General features: G+C 40.6%; 1 protein-coding gene across 1 annotated transcript in view; it reads left to right on the plus strand.

Annotated features, from left to right (window-relative positions):
* The window catches only part of cdin1 (CDAN1 interacting nuclease 1), a 64,167-nt gene that overhangs the window by 20,290 nt on the left and 21,901 nt on the right, over positions 1-21,976 (plus strand). The window contains exons 6-11 of the mRNA XM_042500943.2: positions 447-519; positions 7,265-7,344; positions 7,718-7,767; positions 10,543-10,610; positions 12,871-12,936; positions 13,133-13,238. Coding sequence (XP_042356877.1) covers positions 447-519; positions 7,265-7,344; positions 7,718-7,767; positions 10,543-10,610; positions 12,871-12,936; positions 13,133-13,238 — 443 coding nt within the window. The remainder of the gene's footprint in view (positions 1-446; positions 520-7,264; positions 7,345-7,717; positions 7,768-10,542; positions 10,611-12,870; positions 12,937-13,132; positions 13,239-21,976) is intronic.

The raw sequence follows: 21,976 nt of genomic DNA on the forward strand, positions 1-21,976 counted from the left end.
TCCGTTTGACAGAGGCGAAGGCAATTCAGCAGGGTAGCCTGACTGTGTAATTGGCGAACTCTTGTTCCTGTGGGAAAGGTTATTGCAGAACGACGCTTTCAAAGACCAATTTGCACAGGAATTGTCGAAAGTTAGGTCAAGGTTTGGAAATGCAATAATATCATTTAGAGCCATTACAATCATTATTATTTGTGTGACATCAGCTGAAGGTAGGCTGGCCGTGTAATTTCACTGCCGTAACTCTTAAGCTCTTTGAAATATGTTCACACTTCCAACTGGATATGCGGGATTTAGTCTGAAGGTTTGTAAATTGAGTAATTCTCCAGAGAGGAATAACATTTCCACTATACCTATGTTTTGAAGAAGCATTAACTCCCGTATTGATGCCATAGCCTGTTTTTTATTAAGGCAAATTCTCCTGTTTTTGTTGTTCAATCTACGTAAAGGTGGATCTGTCTCCTGCACTGATGGCTCGTATCATCCTGGACAGGTTCCTTCAGGGCCTGGAGGGTGGAATGCGTGAGTAACACTTTTCCATTTCCCACTCTGTCCTTTCTATCATCCCCCCATCAGTCTTAATTGTAGCACTTTGTCTTTTGAATCCCTTTTCTGTTTGAGTCCCAATTCCAGTTCTAGCTGCTGTATTTCCAGCCTGTCCAAGCCTAATGAGAGACAGACCACATTTAGTACTAGCCGCATCCCAGGGCACATGACTGGCAATTAAGCACCGTGAGGACCACCCACCTCTCAACTGCAGTGTGGATCAATTCTAGCTCACCTCATCAGTGTTATTTATAACACCCCTGATTTCTTTCCTCACCCTCCTTCACGTCCCCACCACCACCCCCCAATGCATCCATCTCACCCCTACCTTCTTCTTCTTCTTCCTCCCTCATCCCCTTCTCTTTCTCCATCCCTGCTGGGCTCCTCTGAGGAAATTGAGTTGAAGGAAAAATGTGACAGAAAAAGCAAACCATTCCTAGGTAGTGCTGATGGACGCATTGCGGGAGAGCAAAATTCCAGATTCAAATATTTTTGTTGAACATGTCACAGAGATTGTCCAGAAATTGTGTGAAAAATTTCTGGTAAGTGTCTTCGCTGGAACTTTCTTACATAATCTTGGCACAAATACTTTTATAATTTGCAGTTGCACTTTATAACTGCGTAGCATTTGTTCACAAAAAAACATCCTTGGGAGCTCCCAGTATCACATGCACACACAATTCCATAACATTTCAATAGGCCTACTCTGAGGATTGTGTGTCTGTGCAGTAGTCAGTGCTTCGAGAGCGAATCGCGTGATGTCAAAAAGACGTGATTCCAATTTAATCAAGAAAGAGATTAAAGTGGATGTGTGTTATTTTCAACTTCGCCACAGCACAGCCATTTGTCAAAGTCAAAGATGTGATTGCTTTGGACCCACCGTTATCCACTGCCTGTCAAAATACTAGTCTGAGCAGCTTGTAGAACAGGGCATTCATCCAGGAGAAGCACTCCGTCTCACATAATAGCATGCTGCATCCCTCCATCTCCATACAGTGAAAACATGCTTTATTATTGCTCAGAATAGATGTGAAGCAGATGAAACTTCCTGGATGATTGTTGTTTAATTTGAAAAAAGTGTTGTAACCATACAGTGTCTCGGCATTTGCAGGCTAGTGAGTAATGTCATTATTGTGGTTCTTCTTTGTGTAGAATGTTTTTGCAGAAGCTAGATGGCTTTTACAGGATCAGCCTACATGCTGTGGCAAAACCAGACGATTTATATCAGATTAATATCTATTGTTTTATCTGTTAAGCTAGTTTGACTTCTACCTACTATATGAACTTGACACATTCTCAAATGATGATGTCATTATACTGTGCTGTCCCACTGTTGCCAGCTGTGAAGTCACTTGCTTTGAGGGTGACTCCTGTTTTGACAGAGCTCCTCTGAAATCTCCCCGTGACTCTGCTTGGCCTTTGCAAACGAATCGCCGTCCACACGGGGCCGCGCGGTCACACAGTCCAATCTCCCTGTGTGTATATTAGACTCCAGTAATGTGTTTCCATTATTAAACAATGCAAGGATAATTGTCTTTGCTGGCAATTAGCTAACAGGTTGGTTCAGTGCGAGTGTCAGGCATATCCGTCATGCCCCCCTCCAGCCCCAGACTGCGCTCCAGTGTGCATGTGTGTGTATTTGTGTGTTTTTGTCGAACTCCAGAGAGAGGGCGGGCAGGCACATTGCAAAGATCAATAGACTTCTATATAAGGGACATTACCCCCAACTGGGTGAGTGGCTTGCCTTTGCCTAGCACTATCGTTTTTTTTATTCCCCTTCTCTGTCCCTTTGCATTTAAGAGACACAGGAATGGGGCCTTTGGGACTGTGGAATATATGTACAATCACTAGTGCTGGATCAATACACAGTTTTAAATTGTTTTCTATCCCTTCCTTGTTTTGTTTTGCTCGCTTGTTGTTGCCCCCCCCCCCTTCCCACCAGCTACACACACCACCACCACACCTCAACATGACGATACCACCAACAAGCCCCCCTCCCCCCCTTTTTCTCTTCTTGCAGCAAAAGTATTGGAGAGAGCATCAGTCAAGCAGAATGAAAGACTATCTGGTGGCGCTTGTAAATAAATCAATACATTCAAAGCAGTTTTAGCACATATTGAATATGATATCAACATCCATAATGCTCCTTGTCTCATGAAAACAGACCGGACAGTAGGGGAGGAAAGGTCACACGTGCACTTTTACGCTGTTTATATCCACTATTTTAAGGTCAACGAAAGCTGCATTTAATTTTTTTTGGAGAAACTGCAACCATATTAACCAGTTGAGACAGCTTGGGTGTATATGCCAGAATTCCTCTCAGGGTTGTTGGCTATAGGGCAGGGCAATATATTGATATTTTATAAATATTTGTTAAAACTGACGTTGAGAAGCTGTTCCATGCTGAAGCTGTTTGGCATGGACAGATGTCATTAAGTGAGTTAAACCTACATCTTGTGCACAGAGAATGTTCTGTATATGATAGTTATTTTGTAAACTGCCTTGTGGTCATTTGTCGGTAGATACTACCTCATATTGCCTCACATTGGGGGAGCTCCTGCGCTTTCTCTTCCCCCTCCTGCTATCTCTTCATCTTTCTCTCTATTCCTCCTTTGACAGGAGTTGATGTGCCTCTAGATTTAGACATACTTTTTTTGAGGAGGCAATTTTGCTAGCTATTTGACCTTTTCCATTTTCCCAAGGCCCAGCTCCAGATTAGATTGCTGCTCCATGTTTTGTAACTATGTGATTCGACCGCCTTTAAGATTTATTGTCACATTCCTTTACAGAAGCCTCGTACGCAAGGTTATAAATGTCCTGCGTTTGATGTTAACACTGTGAGAATGTTAGTGTCTACTATGATCCTCTGGTTCCTTTACAGAATTCATAATAGCTTCTGCGTTTTGCAGATCAGGCGTGTTGATAAGTGAATATTGTATTGTGTCCTATCAGGTAAAATCTCAACTTTCGTATCCGCTGTGATTGTTACGGTTCCTCCTTTCTTGTCTTCAAGCGCTCCTTTCTTCTCTTCTCTCTCACCTCTCCACTGTGGTGGAGCTGGTGTGTATATTCAGCCTTTTTTTTTAAATAATGAGAGCAAGGGCACTTCATTAGCAAGAAGGGAGGGAGGAAGGAGGTAAAAGCAGGATGAGTGTTGCTGTGTGTGTGTGTATGCAAGGGGTGGGTGCAAGGGAGGTAAGCAGCAGCGTGGCACTTCACTTGACAAGTATACTAATTACTCCTTTTCAGCAGAGGAGCTCCAGTCAGCCTCTGCCACAGTCTAATGGCCTGACCCAGGAACCCTCTCTCCATAGCAGAACCTCCCCAGATCTACTATTCCTGCTGCTACACACACACACACACACACACACACACACACACACACACACACACTCACACACACAGAGGCGTGGAGTCTCATCTCACCGCTATCAGGGAGAATCAGGTGGAAGCAGATCAGTTCTGCCCCAGTAACCTCTTCAGGGACTGGGCTCCTCCTGCACAGGAGATACCACCTCATATCATCAACTAGCACCTACACACCGCCACAGATACTTAAAAAAAAACACTTTTTTTTCCCTCTTCCTCTCATCTCCCACACTCTCTCTCTCTTTCCCATCTTCTGTTTTTTTTTTTACAATACGGGAGGATAAATTTAAAAGGAGTAAATTGGAAAATCAAATGAGGGCTTTAGGCAGCCGCAGAGATTTGCAGAGCTGTCGGCCAGCGTCGCACAGCCTCATCCATCATGTCCCACAAGTAGTCAATTCCTCTAGTATCTGTAAATGTTTTCAGATATTAGCCAATTTATATGCTCCGAGATTCATCATGGAAAATCAGCTTTAGCGGCGCACATTATCAGGACCTGTCTCTCCCTTGCTCCATGAAGTTTGATGAACGAGTGCCCCTCCACAGCTCAATGGCTTGTGCGTGGGGAGTGTGTGTGTGTGGGGGGGTGGTTGTGTGGGCACATGGAGGAAATGGATAACCCCCCCACCCCTCCTCCACACCACCCGTGCAAAAAAAAAGTGGGTTTTTTAATTAATAAACAAACTTGCAGAGGAGCTCATCAGTGTCAGGGGCAATAACAATCGTCATCCGTTACTGTTTATTACGGTCCTCCCTCAACAAATGTTGCTATCTAATGAGGTTTCTCGACATTTTTTTGTGTTTGAGATAATGACTTTTTCACCCTCATGTGGTGGAAGGAAGAGTAGTTACAAATGACTCAAGTGCGCAATAAGAAATCAAGCCAAGGTTATGTTGCTGTTACCTAGCTTTATATAGTTTATCTTGTTTTGGAGTTGCATATGAAAAACAGGCTCGTGATTTGTTTACACTGCTTGTTTTCTTTAGCAAATCCCAATGGAGGCGTAGCGTTTCACATCTATTATTCTCCTCCTCTCTGTTCTTTTTCTGTTCAGATGTTGACGGTGTGATATGGTGCCTTAGTCAGAATTTATACCAACATGGGACAATTACAGTAAATTTGGTGAATGTTTACAAGGTGCAAAGTCGTGCTGTAGGGGCTTTGTTCTCTGTGTCTGGTGTTCCTCAGATTATGCTTTTTATTTTCCTGCACATGTTTTATGTGTGCATCTGTGTGTATTTAAAGAGCACAGCGTGTGTGTGTGTGTGTGTGTGTGTGTGTGTGTGTGTGTGTGTGTGTGTGTGTGTGTGTGTGTGTGTGTGGCAGAGAGGAGCTCAGGGTGTCATAGAGGAGTGCTGCCGTGCAAGGCGGGGGCGTCTTTAATAAATGTATGCTGATGTTGGAGGCTGCAACGATGCGAGGGATGCAAGGGCCCTGTTGTTATTTACTGCTGTGTTTGTGCACAGCAGCGAATCCCGGGCCTGCAAATGGCATTACAGCCGGTGATGAATGAGCATTAGGGTAAACTCATTTTAAAAGCATCCTGATTTATTAGCGGCCCGGCCTTCCATTTTCATCAGGTCAATGCTTGGCTGAAATTCCACAATGTCAGCGCCAAGGTCACCTCTTTATGGCTATTTTTAACCCCATCGCTCAAAAAAGGAGCAGGAGAAAGGGATGCTATCACTTATTATGGCCATGTACCAAAATATAAAGGAGCTGGAGAGGCAAGGAGAGAGAGAACGCTAGTCCTGGAAGCGTGTGTGTTATGTGAGAGACCAAAATGTGGCGGTGGTCAACCCCCAATTATGAGCGCTAGTAAGACAAGAGCTTTAATGGCTGCCGTTTGCCTTCGGGGAGGTTTATTACACACTACTGTTTTGCAGAAGCAGCTTCAAATCTATAAAACGACCATTAGGAAGAGGGAAAAAATCAATCAAAATGCCATTAAAGTGGAATAAGTTGCCAATATTGCTGATGTGGTTGCGGGTCCTTTGATTTTCCTTCAGATTATTAGGCACAGTCGAGTAGTGACTTTGTTAAGGGAAACCAGTGTTGTTGGGGAGTAATATGTCTCCCGGCTTCATAAAGTTTGCTGCCTCATATTTCCCGCTTTATTGATTATCCATTATCATTTGTCATGAGGTGTCCTAACTCAAGGGGAAAATATAACCCTCTTTCTTCACCGCCGCCTGCACCGCACAGGAGCACGGTATGGATCTGCGTGTGAAGGTACCAATCTCTGAGAAAAATGAGCAAAGAAATAAAGCACAGCCCTGTGCCTCGCAGCTCTAAGAGGGAGTGTGAGGTTATGGGGTGGGCTGGGGGAGTACCGTGACTGGGAGAGACTGAAACAGAGAGAGGACACAGAAAGAGAGGAAGGAGCGCTGAATGGGCTTTGTTCTTCTTCTGCCCTCTTTATTTTATCATAAGGTAGATGAGGGATCACAGCGCTGGTTGTCCTCTCTGTGATAGCTGTCTCAAGGAGTAATGCAAAGACAGGACTGAAAAAGATTTCTAAATGTACCTCTAAATGCATTTCTGTTAATGAAATTCATTTAAGAGAAGCTTAATGATGCAGTCAGTTTGTAAATGTGCACCCAAGTCTTTTTCAATTGATCCTTTTCCAATTTTTTTAACTCCCTTTTTTATCTGTTTTTATGAACCTCCAAATAAGCTGTCTTGTTTTTAACACTTATATACACTGCACACTTTATTAAATGAGCTTCTCTGTGCAGTGTTGGTACCATACAGGGGCCATCCATGCCTGAAAAGCGAATAGAAACATTCCTTGTATTGTCTGCAATGCTGCAAACTGTCAGGACCATGTATCACTAAAATGGCGTGCCTCAACCATTTCGTCACACAATGATACAATCCATTTAATCCAAATCTTTTTAAGAAATGATTTAAGGATTTTTTTTTTTTTTTTTGCTTTTGCAGTACCAGCGAATCAATCCAGCAGGGTTTTCCTTTCTGATTTATAATGTTAGTAGAGCAAGAATGGGGATGAGAGATGCAGAATAGTCAGCGTTCATAACATAGATAAACTACATGGGGCTCCTGTGCTCTGGACTGAAACATTTATCTATAGAAAATCTGTATAGACACCAAGCAGCCATCTAATGGACTGGTGTGGAAATACTGCACTAACAGTGGCACAGTGAATTACAGTGTGTCAAGCCTGTCTTTTGTCTGTATATCTTCACAGTTTGCTCTCAATTTAGTAGAGCAATTAGATTTTTTTTTCATATGTTGTAGGTTAGAGAAGCTGTGCTGTTTGAAGTCATTTGCATACTAACATTTAAGAATCTTTTGTAATTGTTTCTTGTTTTTCTGTCTTGTTCTCAGCCCCAAAAACCGTCCTCAACAGCATGCTGAAGGAGCCGTCTTTAATTCCAGACCAAATCTTGGCCAATCACATTTATCAGGTAGGTGTTTTAAATTAAAACTATAATATGAAAGAAAAGCATTTAAATTGGTCATAAAATAATGCTTTTTTTTTAAAAAAAAATTGTGTCAACCTAATTTTGTAAAGATTCCATGTAACAAATCTCCTGCTTAGGTACAGTGAGTTTTTAAGTGTTATTGTACCACCTGGCTGACAGATGCCATCAGCCGCTCATGTTTGCTGATGAGGTCACGTGAGAGCCGGCGGTCATGCCTGCCAATCTGCCAGCATCTCCTGTGTTTTCTCCTTTCCCCCCCTGCACTGTACGGGGCTTCCTTCCTTCCCTTCACCTCCCCTTTACACCCACCCACCCTTTTTTCGCACGCCATAATATTTCTTCCTCCTCTTTTCAGTGCACAATAAATGACTGCTGTTATGGACCGCTGGTAGACTGCATCAAACAGTATCCTATCCCATAAAATTTTAAGCCTGAAATTGACGAGGAGCTATTGAAGGGGATGAGATGTGTCTGGCTTCACCTGACATAAAAGTTCTGCTTCACAGAGGAAGTGTTTCATCCTGCCTGCCATCCCACTATCAGCGGTACAGCGGCTGGAAGGCGATGGAGGGGATAGGAGGAGGAGAGGATGGGGCTGATCTAAATGCATCTCCATGTGCACACAGTGGATCAGACCCAATGTTCTATGATACAAGAAAAGAGAGATCATTCATAAGCCCCGTGGTAGTTAATGTGTTCTTTTGTTTGGAATTTTATTTAACCCAGATGAATTGCTATTTTATATTGATGCTGATTTTTTTTTTTTAAATTAGGATTCCCACAGTCATGGAAAACCTGGAAAACTCCTGGAATTTTGCAGTCATATTTTTCAGGCCTGCAAAAGTCATGGAATTAATCAAAATCTTGGAAATTTGTTGTGTCTAACAAATTAAATTACAGTAATGTAACATAACTGTAAAATTATTTTCTGTAGCTGATGATGTGACATAGCTTTAATATTTGTCCACATGTGACATCGTTTTGATTAGGTTTTTGCTTATTTGTTCATCACGAAAAATTCATCATTTTCTCCCCTCGTTCCATCTCTCTCTTCATATATGCCCACTAGACATGTCAAATCATTTTTTAAGCACTTTTAGCTTTGGGGGAGGGGTGAACAACTCTAAATTGTTGTATTTATATTACCCTTGATTTTTAAAGGAAACATGCCCTCCACATTGCCATGTTGTTTGTTTGGGGTTTTTTTTCTAAAAAAGGCAGTTTTTTCTTCTTTTTTTAATTTTTATTGATTTTTTTCCCTTTCATTTTTTTTGCTTTTGCATTATTTGGTGATTTTAAAAGAAAACGTTAAAAAAAATGTTTGCACATTTTTTTCTCTCTCTTTAAAATCTTCTGTGATTTTTATAGAAAACTTTGAAGAGTCATGAAAACCTTGAGATTTTGTCTGTAAAATGTGCAGGAACCCTGTAAAATGCTTTTTAATTGGATTATATTAATTCCTGAAAATGATGTTGTTCAGCACTATGGAGAGCTCTGGGCACATCTGTCCAACTTGAACTATTTATTTCCATCGCACATTAATTTGATTTTTTTGTAGTTTAGTTGCCCAACTACAAATACCCCTCCTCGTCCAACTGTATGGGCAAAATTGGAGTTGAAGCTATTTAGGGGCAAGCAGCTGGGTAGCAGACAACTATTTCTTGGGGGAGGAGACTTATTTGAATGAGTGTACATGGGTACATCTGTATGTTATTGTGTCTGTCCAAGCTCGTGTGTGGCAGCAGGGCTGGGTTGTTCTGTTCGTAGCCAGTCAACCCTGTCCCACCCACATCCCCTCCTTTTTACCTTCCTTTGGTCTTCCCCTCGTCAGTGTCAACTTAAAGTCAGTTACCCCACCACAGAGAGTTCATTATAACCGCCCCGCTACTATGTGCCCTAAAAGAGCTCCATCTGCACATGAGAGATAGCTCTTAATGCATTTGTGATGTATGTCTATTAATTAGAATCCATTTTGAGAGATTAGTGTTTGTTGAGGTCAGCATAATGGCATAAGAACTTTTCTCTCTCTCTTGGAAAAGGCAAGTTTTGCATATATGTTATCCGGCCTCTGTAGTTGCAGGTTTCCTTTCTGAGGCATCAAGCAGCTTGCATGCTGATGCAAAATGGCATTTATTCTAAAAGCATTTTTCTTCAAAGATTTTAAAGCAATGAGCGGAGCAGCCAGTGCAGGCGCTCTATGCATTTTGCCAAATTGGCATTTGTTTCATCTTCCTCATTTAGGTAATGCACTTTGGAGATTTGTTGTGAAAGCAGATTAAGGTTGACCTGAAGACTTTGATTGTGCTCTTGCTTTGAATCGGCAAAAAGAGAAGTGGCTTTTACTTTGCATAGTAAGCCAATAGTGGGTGAAAGCAGGTTCTAACTTTAACTGATGTCAGGCATACACATGCACAGTTGAGCCTTAGCTTCACCTCATGCATGTGCAGTTATCTTATTACCACAGCAAACTACAGTGTATTTTCTGTCCATAGTAATGTTATAGTGAAATGACAATTTTACATGGAGTTCCGATACCAGTATTAGAAATGCCACTGATACTCCCTCAAAAGCTGGACCAGGGAGTATGTGAGTTTAATTCCCGATTGATCCAATACCACATAACTTTAAAATAGTTTTGCACATGGATGAAATGGCAGTTTTCCCAGAAATGTATTCTTCTTCGCCAGTCTACAACAGTAGCCCACATGGCAAGTTCTACTTTGCAGCAAAAAAAATTGATTTCCACTAGTGCCAACATTAGCCATTAGGAAAATGTCAGCAATTTGGCAATATTTCACACTGAAAAGTCCCACCTCTAAAAGGTTAGCATGTACATTGTTGCTCATGGCTTTAGTTTCGAGGGATGACTACTAAAATTGTGGTTACGTTAAAAAATTTTTTAAAAATATGGTGTTTTTTTTTCCTTTAAGATTTTTTCTGACTGACAGTCAAATACAATAACATTCTCTGTATGTATTTGTTCATATTTTACACGGGGTTTGACCTGCATGCCCAACAACAATAATAGCATTTCACTTCCAGAATTAATATTATGCAGCTGTTTTTTTAAAGCAATGATATTGACTCAGTATTGGTGTTCATGTTATTGCCCCTGCTGACACCACACTATCTAAACTTTGCCGCAGCTGTATGTTGGATTCCTTAACTCTCTTTTCTCAGCGCCATTGGTCAAGAACACGAAGTGCTGCTCTGTGACAAACTGAAGGAGAGGAACCTTTCTTTTCTCGGTAAGCCATCCTTTAACATTTTCATCACATTTCTAAAGTCCATTTGGTCACTGCAGTGTAGCCTTTTTTATGAAAAAGACTTGGACATGACTGATGCAGTGGATGTTATCTGTTATTGATTTGCCAAAAACACGAGGCTGTTACCAAATATGCCTGGATGCTTATGCACCAGCCTACAATGAATATTTATTGAATAAAAGCTTCAAGGGTTTAATATTTAGTTGTCTCGGGTTGCTGTTCAGTTTTTGTTTTTTAGTTTGTTTGTTTTCAAAATTAATTGAATAAGGTCAGTCTCTATTTATATGAAGATAAATATTATCTTCAGACTCCTCCTAAGTGGTTGAAATACTTTATACAATTATATTTTTGTTCTCACAATATCTACTTTCCTAACAACATTGTCTTGTTCCAACAATATTAAATCAAGGTAGAGTGTCCAGGTGTGAAATTGTGGAACAGAATTTTTAACCCCCGTTCCTCCCATCACCCCCATCCCATCATCATCCCCTAGGTCAGATGAGTGATGAAGGACAAAAGTCATTCCCATTGTCATTAAGACCATATCATTTATTTGAACCTGGAGTGCTGACCTTTCTCCAGAGCGGTACAGAGGACTGTTCTAAAACTGTCAGAGTTCGGGCGACACCAGGGCCACTGAGGCTGCCTCACCCCACCTGATAAATGGATTGGAAATAAGCTACCCAACAGCAGGGATGGCCCATTAATTTTAATCAAAGGTGATGTAAAAAAGGCGATCAGAGCCACCTGACAATGTCAACAGCCCAGTAGGTATGAATAGAGGCCCCCATCCCTTCACGTACACATCTACAGCCACATTACCACACCCAGGATGCCCCTCTGCAGTACCACAGGCCTCTGGCAGCCTCTCTGACCTCACCCGGCTCTCTTTCTCCCCCCTTGGCTGATGCTACCTCCTCACCACCACTGACACCGCCACCCTCCATCTCTCCTCAATTCCCTTCCATGCCCCATTAGTTGAGCTTGGCTGGAGACAAAGAGGCAGGCCCTCGGAACTGAATGACCTGGTCAGCCTGAGATTTAATGGAGAAATCAGGTGTTGGAGGGATAATGGCCGAAGCGCACCAGAAGTCAAGGACAATGGCTGCGGCCTGCGCAGGCAGGGGTCAGGCTTACAGAGGCTATAATGCCAACCTTGTCCCCCTTGCTGTATATTTTATAAAGCTCTGCCAAACTGCAAAGTGGAGAGCAGTTCTGTAACTGGGCTTTACAGGTTTTTGTGCAACGACAGCGAATACGTGGCAGATGTAGTTAATGGTTTTACTGTGCTCGCTGTCCTCGACTGTTATTCTCCTGCTTTGCTAACACAAAGAGGTTTTGTTACTACAGGGTTCCCACAGTCATGGCAAAGCCCGGAAAAGTCATGCAAGCTCACAATCATATTTTCCGGGCCTGGAAAAGTCATGGACCTAGTAAAAGTCATTAAAAGTTTTGGAAAAATCACAGAAATATGCTGTGTGTAATCAATTAAATTACATTAATGTAACGTAACGGTGAATTTGTTTTCTTAAGCTGACAATATAACATAGCTTTAACATGCGTCAATTTGTGACAATGTTTTGGTTGTTGTTTTTTTTTATATGGTCATTACAAAAGTTTCTTAATTTTCTCCCCGTGTTCTGTTACTCCCTTCATGTCTACCCACGAGGCATGGCAAATAATTTTTTCGCACTTTTGGCTTTAAAGGCATACCACTTTTAAAGGCCGTGTTTTGTATTTATTTTACTGCCATTTTTTTCTTCCTCTTCTTTTTAATTTTTTTTTTTGTCAATTTCTTTTTTGGGTGATTTTTTCCTATTGGGCGATTAGTTGTTTATTTGGTTGTTTGTTTGTTTTTAAGAAAACTGGTTTGAAATGCATGTTTTCTTTTTAAAAGAATAAGTAATTAGTTAAAACAACTTTTACTTGGATTGTCAAATTTCCGGTGGTCCTTGCACACATTATGTGGGATGTTGAAATTATGTTTGAACAGATTTTGAATCTTATATGCATGATTAACACCGAACAAGTGGGGCAAGAAAAAAAATGGTGGTCCTTAAAAATTCATGCAAAAACTTTTAAAATTTTGTCCATAAAATGTGTAGGAACCCTGTTACCAGCACCTTGGAGGGCTGTTGGGTAACCTACCTGTGTTTGATGTAACAAAACTTGTTTTGTGAAGAGTAAAATTTATGGCAAGGTATGAGTCAGATGTTAAAATTTTGCACTTTATCTCCTGAAGATGAAAACCAGCTGAGAGCAATGGGCTATGACAAAACACCCGACATTATCCTGGAGGTTCCCATTGGTTAGTATTTACATATATTATATAACAAAATTTTGTCTGAGATATCTCCAGATAGCTGCCTTATTTCAAAGAAGATTATGCAGTTGTCAAAACATTGTCATGTTAAAGCCAGATTTTCTTTGATTTTTGAGAATGAGAAAATGTCACTTGTCCCTCTGGATTTTCTGATTGTTGCTGTGTTTTTGTTTCTGAAAAGCCGTGGAGGGACACATTGTACACTGGATTGAGAGCAAAGCCTCATTCGGAGACGACCACAGTCATCGCACATATCTCAACGAACAGTTCTGGAGCTACTGGAACAGGTGAGTCATCTCTTCTAATTCTCGCCTCTGTATTCTTTTTTCATATGCTAATCTAAATTGACCTTGTAATGCTGCAAAACCTACTCTTGCAGTTTGCATATTGTTTATAACTTCTCCTTTCTGACCACAAACCACAATCAGCTTTTCTCAGTATCACAAAGGCAGCTCATATCTCTGTCTAACAACGCTAACCACTTCCTCCCTGGCATAGGCCACACTAACCTCACACTTCCATATGGGACATCTGTACATCACACTACTTCCACATCCACTCCTGTCATTGGAGCCTGAAACAGCCTGAAGGGTCTGCCTGGGAGCTTGATTGTTTTCCAGAGTACACACATTGTTTTGGAAGGGAAGCTGGGAAATGGGTGATTAATCCGCTGCATCTGCTGTCATGAGAACCTTTGGACAGGAACGGGCCCTTGTGGTCCGACCTTGGGGGAATCGAGGTGTGTGTATGTGTGTATGCATACGAATGTGAGTCTCAATGCTTAAAAAAAAAAGAAGATGCCAAAAATACATATAACATCATTTTTATATATATTATTTGTACAATGTCCACCATAGGAAAACACCAACTTTCTATATTTTTTTCTCATCATACCCTAAAACATAAGGCTATGACTCTTTTTATTTGGTAATTTTATAGTTTAAAAAGGGGACCTATTAAGCTTTTCCATATTTTCTGTCATGTATATAATGTTGCGATATCAGATGTTCATATAAAACATGGCCAAAGTTTCAGTTAACAGCACAACAACATATGTAAAATGAATCCCTGTGAGCAAAAAACCTTAGGCTTCAGACTGTTCTCGAAACGTTGTTTCTAAAGTGTTTTTCTACTTTTGGGACAAGCTGACGTCAGCTTGTCACTGATTTCTTTATATGGTCACATGCTGCATTGATGCTACTGTGAGTTTTTGCGTTGTATCCATTTGTGTTTAGAAGCTTTTCTTTGGGGATTTTTAAGAAAGAAAGTGCTGTTATCTTCTGTCACTTCCCAGCTGCAACGATGTTGCAGAAACGCAAAAATAGAGAAGACTAGGAAATGCTGACCAATCAGAGCAGACTGGGCTTTTTCCAGAGGGTGGCTTAAAGAGACAGGCACTAAAACAGAGCATTTCAGACAGAGGGTGAATACAGGTGTTCTAGCACAGACAGTGTGAAGAAGATAAAGTTTTTTTGACCATTAAAGCATGTTAAAATGTTCTAGTAGAAACCCAAAATACAAGTATGAGCAATAAAATGAGTATAACAATTCAAGTCTGAAAATGCCCTATAGTTCCCAACCCATTAAATAAATTATATAGATGACTCTTTCCTTATTAAATGCCAGCAAAAAAAAAACTGACCGTGAGCACCTTTTATACAAAGTGTCATTAGCCTTTATCCATATATTATCCAGCACAATGCTTAGTATTATCTCTGCTTAATTTCAAAAAGAATACATCAGAGTAGGGGTCACCCACACATGGTTTTCACATCCCTGCCTCCCTTGGTGCAGGATTCTAGTCACCAAATTAAAAACTCGCCCACACTGCCTCCTTTCGCCTGGCTGCAACCCCGGCCCCCCTCAGCCGTGACGGCCAGCTGACATGTTGTGACACGGTGCTGGAGCACCAGGAGGTTCCAGACCTCAGGCACAGCCAGACTCTCGCTTTCTTTCTTTGTTTTTGTTTTCTTGGTACATGTGCAGCACCAGATCAGGATCAGATTTCTGGGTTTGTCAAAACCACAACACAGAAAGAGAAGCCATTTATCGTGATGGATTTTTCATGTATTGGGTTGTATGCGTTGCAAAACACTTATTGATATAGGGGTTTTCCTGATGTAGGTGACCAATATATATTATCATTTTGCAATTTTAGCATAAAAAACACAAACTAAATTGATAATACATGTTTTTCATTGATCCTTTTATATGTATGATTTTTGGGATTCACATTTATAATAATATGTCAAATTTATCTGTATTTTAATCAATAACTTCAAAGACTTTTTTTAATATGTAAAGACTAGAAAAGTTAATGAGAGGGAAATAATGGTTCCACATTTAGAAACTGTTACCCCTGCCTATAGATGACTGGCCCACTGATTTCACTCAGAAGCTGCCAGCAGAGCAATCACTCGATTTTAAAGGAAGATGACTCATCTAATATCATTGAGCAGTTAAAATGCAGGAGATGAGGTCAAGGTCATAATCAATGGTGTATTTTATCTTCTCAGAGTAACATAGTTTTATTTGGAAATAGCCTGCTTCCAGCAGAAAAAGCTCTGACATTTTTTTTAACTATTGTTGACGTCAGGAAGTAAAAGTCACTGAGGTGTGAATTTAAAAAGAGCCAATCTTTGATGGTAACTATATTTAAAAGGCTTCATTAAATATTGCTAAAACAGTTGGTGACAATAAAAGGCTTTGCTTAAGCTCCAGAACATTCCCAGACAGTGTTTAATGAGAAAGTACTTAAAATGATCATAGTCTGAAACTTAAAATAATGCAATAAATAAAGGGAGAGTGCTCATTTGATTAGCAAGAAATGAAGATCAGATGTCTCCATAAATATTTCACTGTGTAAGTCAGTGTTCTTTTATTTGGATTGAAGAAAGTGGCATTAAACTGTCTTTGCTCTTTCTCTTTGGTTCTCGTTTACAGTAGGGCAGAATATCAGAATACTAACAGGCTGATTGGACAGATAGAGTAAGTCTGAGCCTTACATATTTGCCCATGGGTGTCTTTCATTGATATTCACTGGGGCGGCCTTGTCCAAGTGTATTAAGGAACTGACAAAGTAGATCCCATCATGTCAGCCAGCAGCCCGGTCAGATAAACATTGTTGTGTCAAAAAAAGAAAAAAAATGTCAGTCCCTTCAGACCCTACCTTTCCCAGCACCCTTGTAATTTTTAATTGACATTTACTGCTGACATTTGAAAATGTGCCTCATCTTTCTCTCATTGTTAGACATTGTGCATTATCGTCTGAGCTAAAAGTGTGTGCGTACATGTGCATGTTTGTGTGTGTTAGCAGTGAATTTGGGGTCAGCACTTTGTAGTCGCAAAACGTAAACCAATAGAGAAATAGGGTACAAGAGAGTGATGGGGTGACATCATCCTCCTTTCACTTCTCATTAGTTGGTTTCCGCTGATGAGACGGGCCCTGAAGGGCTGATGTTTAGGGTGTTTGTCCATTCCTTCATTCCTCAAACTCAGATTTCAACGCTTGACTCCAAACCTTTCGTTTTTCTTTTTGACTGCCCTTGGAATCGCACAGCAGTGTTTGTAATTACTTCATTGCCCCTGATTGACATTTCCAGTGATTTGCTTATTTTTCATGAATTCCCTCTTTGCTTTAACTGAGCTGCTTCACCCATTGCTTGTGTTAATTGTTCTTGGTTTGCCCTGAAGCATTGCAGAGTGAGCTATGGGGACATGTTTTTGTAGACGGAAAGAAAAAACATAACTAATTTTCCCTCCAAAGCCCTCACCAACTGCATTTATCATCCAAACAATAGTCTTGCCAACACACTAACCCCATAATGAACCCCTCTTCAGTGGAGTGAGGGGTAATGACGCTTCACCTACAATGCTCCCAGAAAAAAAAGATTAAAAAAAGGAGGGAAAAAATGGAGAGAAAAACGGTCTTCTTGCAGAATCAAACGGCGTGTTCAGGCCCAGTGCCTGGATGAGATGGCGAAGCAGCAGCTATTGGTGTCTTCCAGCCATCAATCTTAGCTGGTGGCGTTCCAGAGCCAGCGAGCCCTCTGCTCTGACGGATGTTCAGATAATTGAGTTATCCATCTCGCCCAACTATCAGAGTTGCATAAAAATTATTCACCTGCTGGTGAATATTAAACACATAATGAGCCTCTTGTGTGTTTTAGGAGAAGTGGGTAAGGTTAAACACAGCATGTAATGAAATATGGACCCTTGTGTGGTGCCACCTTAACTGCCCCTCCTTGATTATGGTGTACTTAAATCTATTATGGTTGGCAAAGCTCCTTCCATAACTCTACAAGCAGCAACTGAAGTTCTGCCCTTGTATTTGTTTGATTAGTGTAGCTTATCAAATAATTAAAAGGTAATATGTGAAGCAACTTGCACGTGATAATTGCTTCGTAATGCCAATGTATGAACGGATTCTAACGTAGCTTTAAAACTGAGACCTTTCCTGACTGTCTTGGTTGCCTATGACAGCCTTCGGACTTATTCCGTACAAATGAGTACACATAGACTTTAGAACAGAAGTGCACATGGCCATCTTAACATCAGCCATGAGTTTGTGGACTATTGTTTTAAAGCCTTGAGATTTCCGCCGTCTTTATCTTGTTTCTTTGGGGGCCAGAAGTGACCATATTTGGAGGTGAGGATTGAGTGAGGGGTGGATCTAACTGAGAACCCGAGAGCGCTGCCCTGATAGAAACTTGTCAATCACAAGGTAGTCATGCCCTAAAGCATGCACTAAATTGAACCATAATTTACTAAATGAAACATCATGCTGTACTGAAGAAGACATAAAACTTGTGATTAAGACCACTAACTCATTAGGAAAACATTTACTAAGGTAATTGTTCTGGCCGATGCCCAGGGTGCATACTTACGCCTACGGAGTGCAAATGTGCACACAAGCTAAAGAATAATAACTGCAGTTCACTTAATGACCAACAGTGTTGTGAGGGAGTTTCTGAAAATTCCACATAGTACCTTTTAATCCTGTATACATTAAAATAATAACTATTGAATATTTATGAATATTTTTTTTGCCCATACTACTCCATTAGTCCCAAGATATTTAGCTACATGATATGTTGTAGTCTGCCTGTGGAGTCTTTTGTCAAAGCACTGTGTTTGGAATGAAGGAATAAAGATAGTTTTGATACTTGATGGATGGACAAATAGATGGATCTATAGATCAATGACTGGTCCTCATTGTCAGGAGAGTCTATCACAGCTTGTACGAAAAATACTAAAGCAAAAATCAGTCAAAACATTAACACTGCAGCTTTTTTTTTTACATCAAAGCGTCATCACAAAGCAAACAACTGACAAAAATGGCTACAAGGATTCCTCTTAAATTGATATAATGTTTGTTGTTTGTATTTATATTTGCCTGTCTTTGCTCATTTCTTAGACTCACAGCATCCACTCATGTCCACTCATTAATTTGTCCGATTATGAGGGATCTTTGCGGCCCCTAATCGCCCTCCATGCAGCAGCTGTGTACCATGAAAGAATCGATACAGTAAATCAGAATATATTGTTTACCACAAAATAGCTTTTCAGCAACAACACTACTTTGCACTGTAGTATAGCAGATCAAAAGGGTAAACATAGAGTTAAATAAATAGATTCACAGCCCGTTCCTCTCTTCACTGTTTTTATTTTCCCTCCCCCATTCCACCCGATCCAACACAATGGACAGCCTGTGTGGAAACGAGCACAGACGCCCCCTCCCAAAGCAAATCAGCTGTGAGATTCGTAAACTGCAAATGTGTCAGAGTTGAAAATGTTAGCACTCTTAATGGAGGCTTGAAAAGGTTAGATCTGATAAAAAGCTGTCAGCCGTCCACAAAAAAATGATTTATAGCAATATAATGGGACAGTATGCCTCATTTCTCCCTCATATGAAATGGGGGTTAAGACTTTTGGGTTTGCCATTATACATCATCTGGCTTGACCACTTGGAAATTTGTTGAGACTTGAACGCACGCACACGCATTATGTTTCATCTGGCTCTTTTGTTTCAGTCATTTTGAAAGTCATGCCCCGTTGTAATGCAGATAATTTATGTCCTCCCGTAATTACAAGCAGAAAATTCTCATGCTCCAAAAGCGCATATCGATCTCCATTCGAATGTGCTTTGCGCAAATGAGATTAGTGCTCGTCCTTTGTTATAATGTTTTTTTTTTTTACGCACATAATGGAAGCAAAACTACAATTAATGAGGAAGTCGTAATTCTGAAGGCTCTCACCAGACTGTTCCTACAACATCACTAATCTGCTCGCTGACACGTTGGCTAATGAATAGACAAAAATCTGATTTATGTGATGTTTTATATTGGTTGACACAGCTGCAATTAGACATCTTGAGTTCTTTGTGAACTTTTTCCAATTATATCTGGGACTGTATGCTGTGGATTCTACAGCTGAAATTGAATGGTTATATTCTCAGAACCGTCAATCCATTTGCGACATCAAATTAATTTTTTGATTCAAGATATTGTACTTTGCCATCTTTTTTTAATGGACATGTCCATCATTTTTTTTGTTGAACTTTCCGAAGCAGCGACAGGAATGCTTAATTAATCACGACGTATTGTTAAAAAAAATGTTATTGAAGGCAAATGACTATACCTTTATCTTCAAGAAGGCTTTTACTGTGTGCTTAGATCCTTAGATGTGCAGATAGTTTGCATTTTCAAGTATAAAAAAGGCATTTTCTTATATTTAGAAATGCTTGCATGTGCATATAGTGCATTTAATGCAATAGTAGCATAAGTGAATCTACGCCTCAGTAGCAGCAGGGCCATCATAGAGCCAGAACAGATAGGGAATGTCACCTGAGAGAGGGCGCCCGCAGGCCGTGGCGGCTGCTGATCCAATGAGGCTGGACATTACAGGGCCATCCCCGAGGACAGGTACTGGCGCTTCTGGGGTGACAATGTGACACCTCTAAGACCTGTACCCTGCCATACTTTACCGCACCTTCCTGTCAGACATGCAAAACAAAGGAAGGAAGGAAATCAAAAAAAATCTCCATTGCAATAGTGGCCTTTAAAGAATAGTTGATGCAAATCTGCACCTATCAGCAGTGTGTTTAGTTTCTTATATAAGTCTTTCTATTGGGATTTTGATGAGGTGGCTTTTCATGGTTAAGCTTTCTTTCTTTTTTTAATTTACGTAATACTCATGGGAAATTCTTTTTAGAGCTTAATATCCTTTTTTTTAATGCACAAATATCAGTTTTCCTGGTAAAGCGCAAGCGCCTCTGACATTGCCTTCCTCCTATTTATAGTTATGGATACCCCATGCTGCGCAGGAACGTGGCCTCTTTTATTGTTTCCTTTGTTATGACATCCTCTCGTCGAATATTCCACAGCTAGAAAAATAGCTATCCACAATGGTGGTTCCTTTAGGGCTTTGCAAGTGTTTGTTTTAGGGCACATCGGCACACAGAAGTGCAATGCTGGCCCCCCAAAGCACAAGCAACTTGGAATATTAATGGCAAATGACAAGTCGGCTCTGATGCTTCAAGGATTTCATGCTTTTAAGGATGCACATTTGGGTGCATTGTTTAAGGCGTCTGGGGTGTAATCCGCACTCTCAGGTCTCCAGCAGCCTCAGGATTTAGTTCTGGTTAAGCCTCCATGTCTCCTATTTATTTTTCTAGGGTTGTATGTGTGCATTATCCAAATTTGTCATTTACCATTGAGTGTGAGAGGAGCTTTGACACGGCCGCTGTGTGTATAAACGAGGAGCGGGACAGAAAGCGGCACCCCAGCGATATGTATCCCTCCTCCCTGTCTTTCTGCTTGCCTGTGACACTGTGAGACGGAGAAGAAAGCCTCGAGTGAAATGAGGTGCAAGCATGTCTGCTCCATGAATTCCTGTTTCGCCATGGAACTTTTTTAAAAGATTAACGTACAATTTTTGTCAGCTTTCACGATGTATGTCATCAGACTTGCCGAGACGCACGTTTTTGTTTTTTTTCCAAGTCAGTCTTTCTGCCTTTTTTCCCCTTTTTCAGTGACCTTCTGGGTTTCATTCCAGGAAGAAGTCAGCAGCATTTGTTAAAAGCCGAAAGAATGGTGGGCAAGGATTAGAATGACTCTCTGTAAGACTCAATCTAACAGGAGAATTTTGATGGCCGCCCGACCCCCGTTAGATTCAATGCAACGTAAAACTTGCAGTAATATTTTCTTGACACGGAGGTGCCCTAGACAAATAGATTTTGTATACAGTGCATGGTGCTTGCTGTGCACCACAGACAGGCGTGTGTGCACACTTATTACTGCTGGATATCTTCACATCTGTACAAAGTTAGAGAGATTGGGGGAAATGGGAGATATTCATAGGGACGTCTGTTATCACACAAAGGTTGTGCTCTTGTATTTTGCTGAATATTTTGCTGACTCTATCAAAAGGCTGAAAGTAATTTAAGATTTTCTTTTTTTTATAACTGCACTCTCTCCACATCTACACACAGACAACATAAAGCTACCAGGCAAATATTTAATGCTTTGGTTCATGAGGTCATTGATAGAAGTATTTCATTTCATGCACCTCCACAGCTGCTTTAAAGCATCTTAAAATAGACTTGAAACTAAAGGGCTTAATTGTGTTTTAACCTCTCCGTACATTGAGATGAGGGAGGTCAGAAGTCATCAGATGGTGCCTCTAAGGTTCTCGTAAGGCCTAAGGAGAGCACTGGACCATGTGGCCAATCACAGAAAATGAATTCGACCAAGAAAAGTGCTGGAGAAAAAAAACTATTAAATATAATAGTAGTAAGAAAAAAAAAATAATCCCAGTTGAATGGAAACGGTCTGGTATTTTGTTCTTTTATCATCCAATATGGTCTTGACATTTTGTTTTAAGAAATGGCATTTGGTATTAAGGAAAAAGGCTTTTATTTTTCCATGGTTCACATGAATACAGGAGCATATTTTAGTTCTGGATGTGCGATTTCATGACATGGCAAGTGTTTAACAGCTTTTTGGGGGGATTAAGATTTTTGTTT

Source organism: Plectropomus leopardus, chromosome 14 (assembly GCF_026936395.1).
Source record: "Plectropomus leopardus strain MGB_pleo_1.0 chromosome 14, ASM2693639v1, whole genome shotgun sequence".
NCBI lineage: Eukaryota > Metazoa > Chordata > Actinopteri > Perciformes > Serranidae > Plectropomus > Plectropomus leopardus.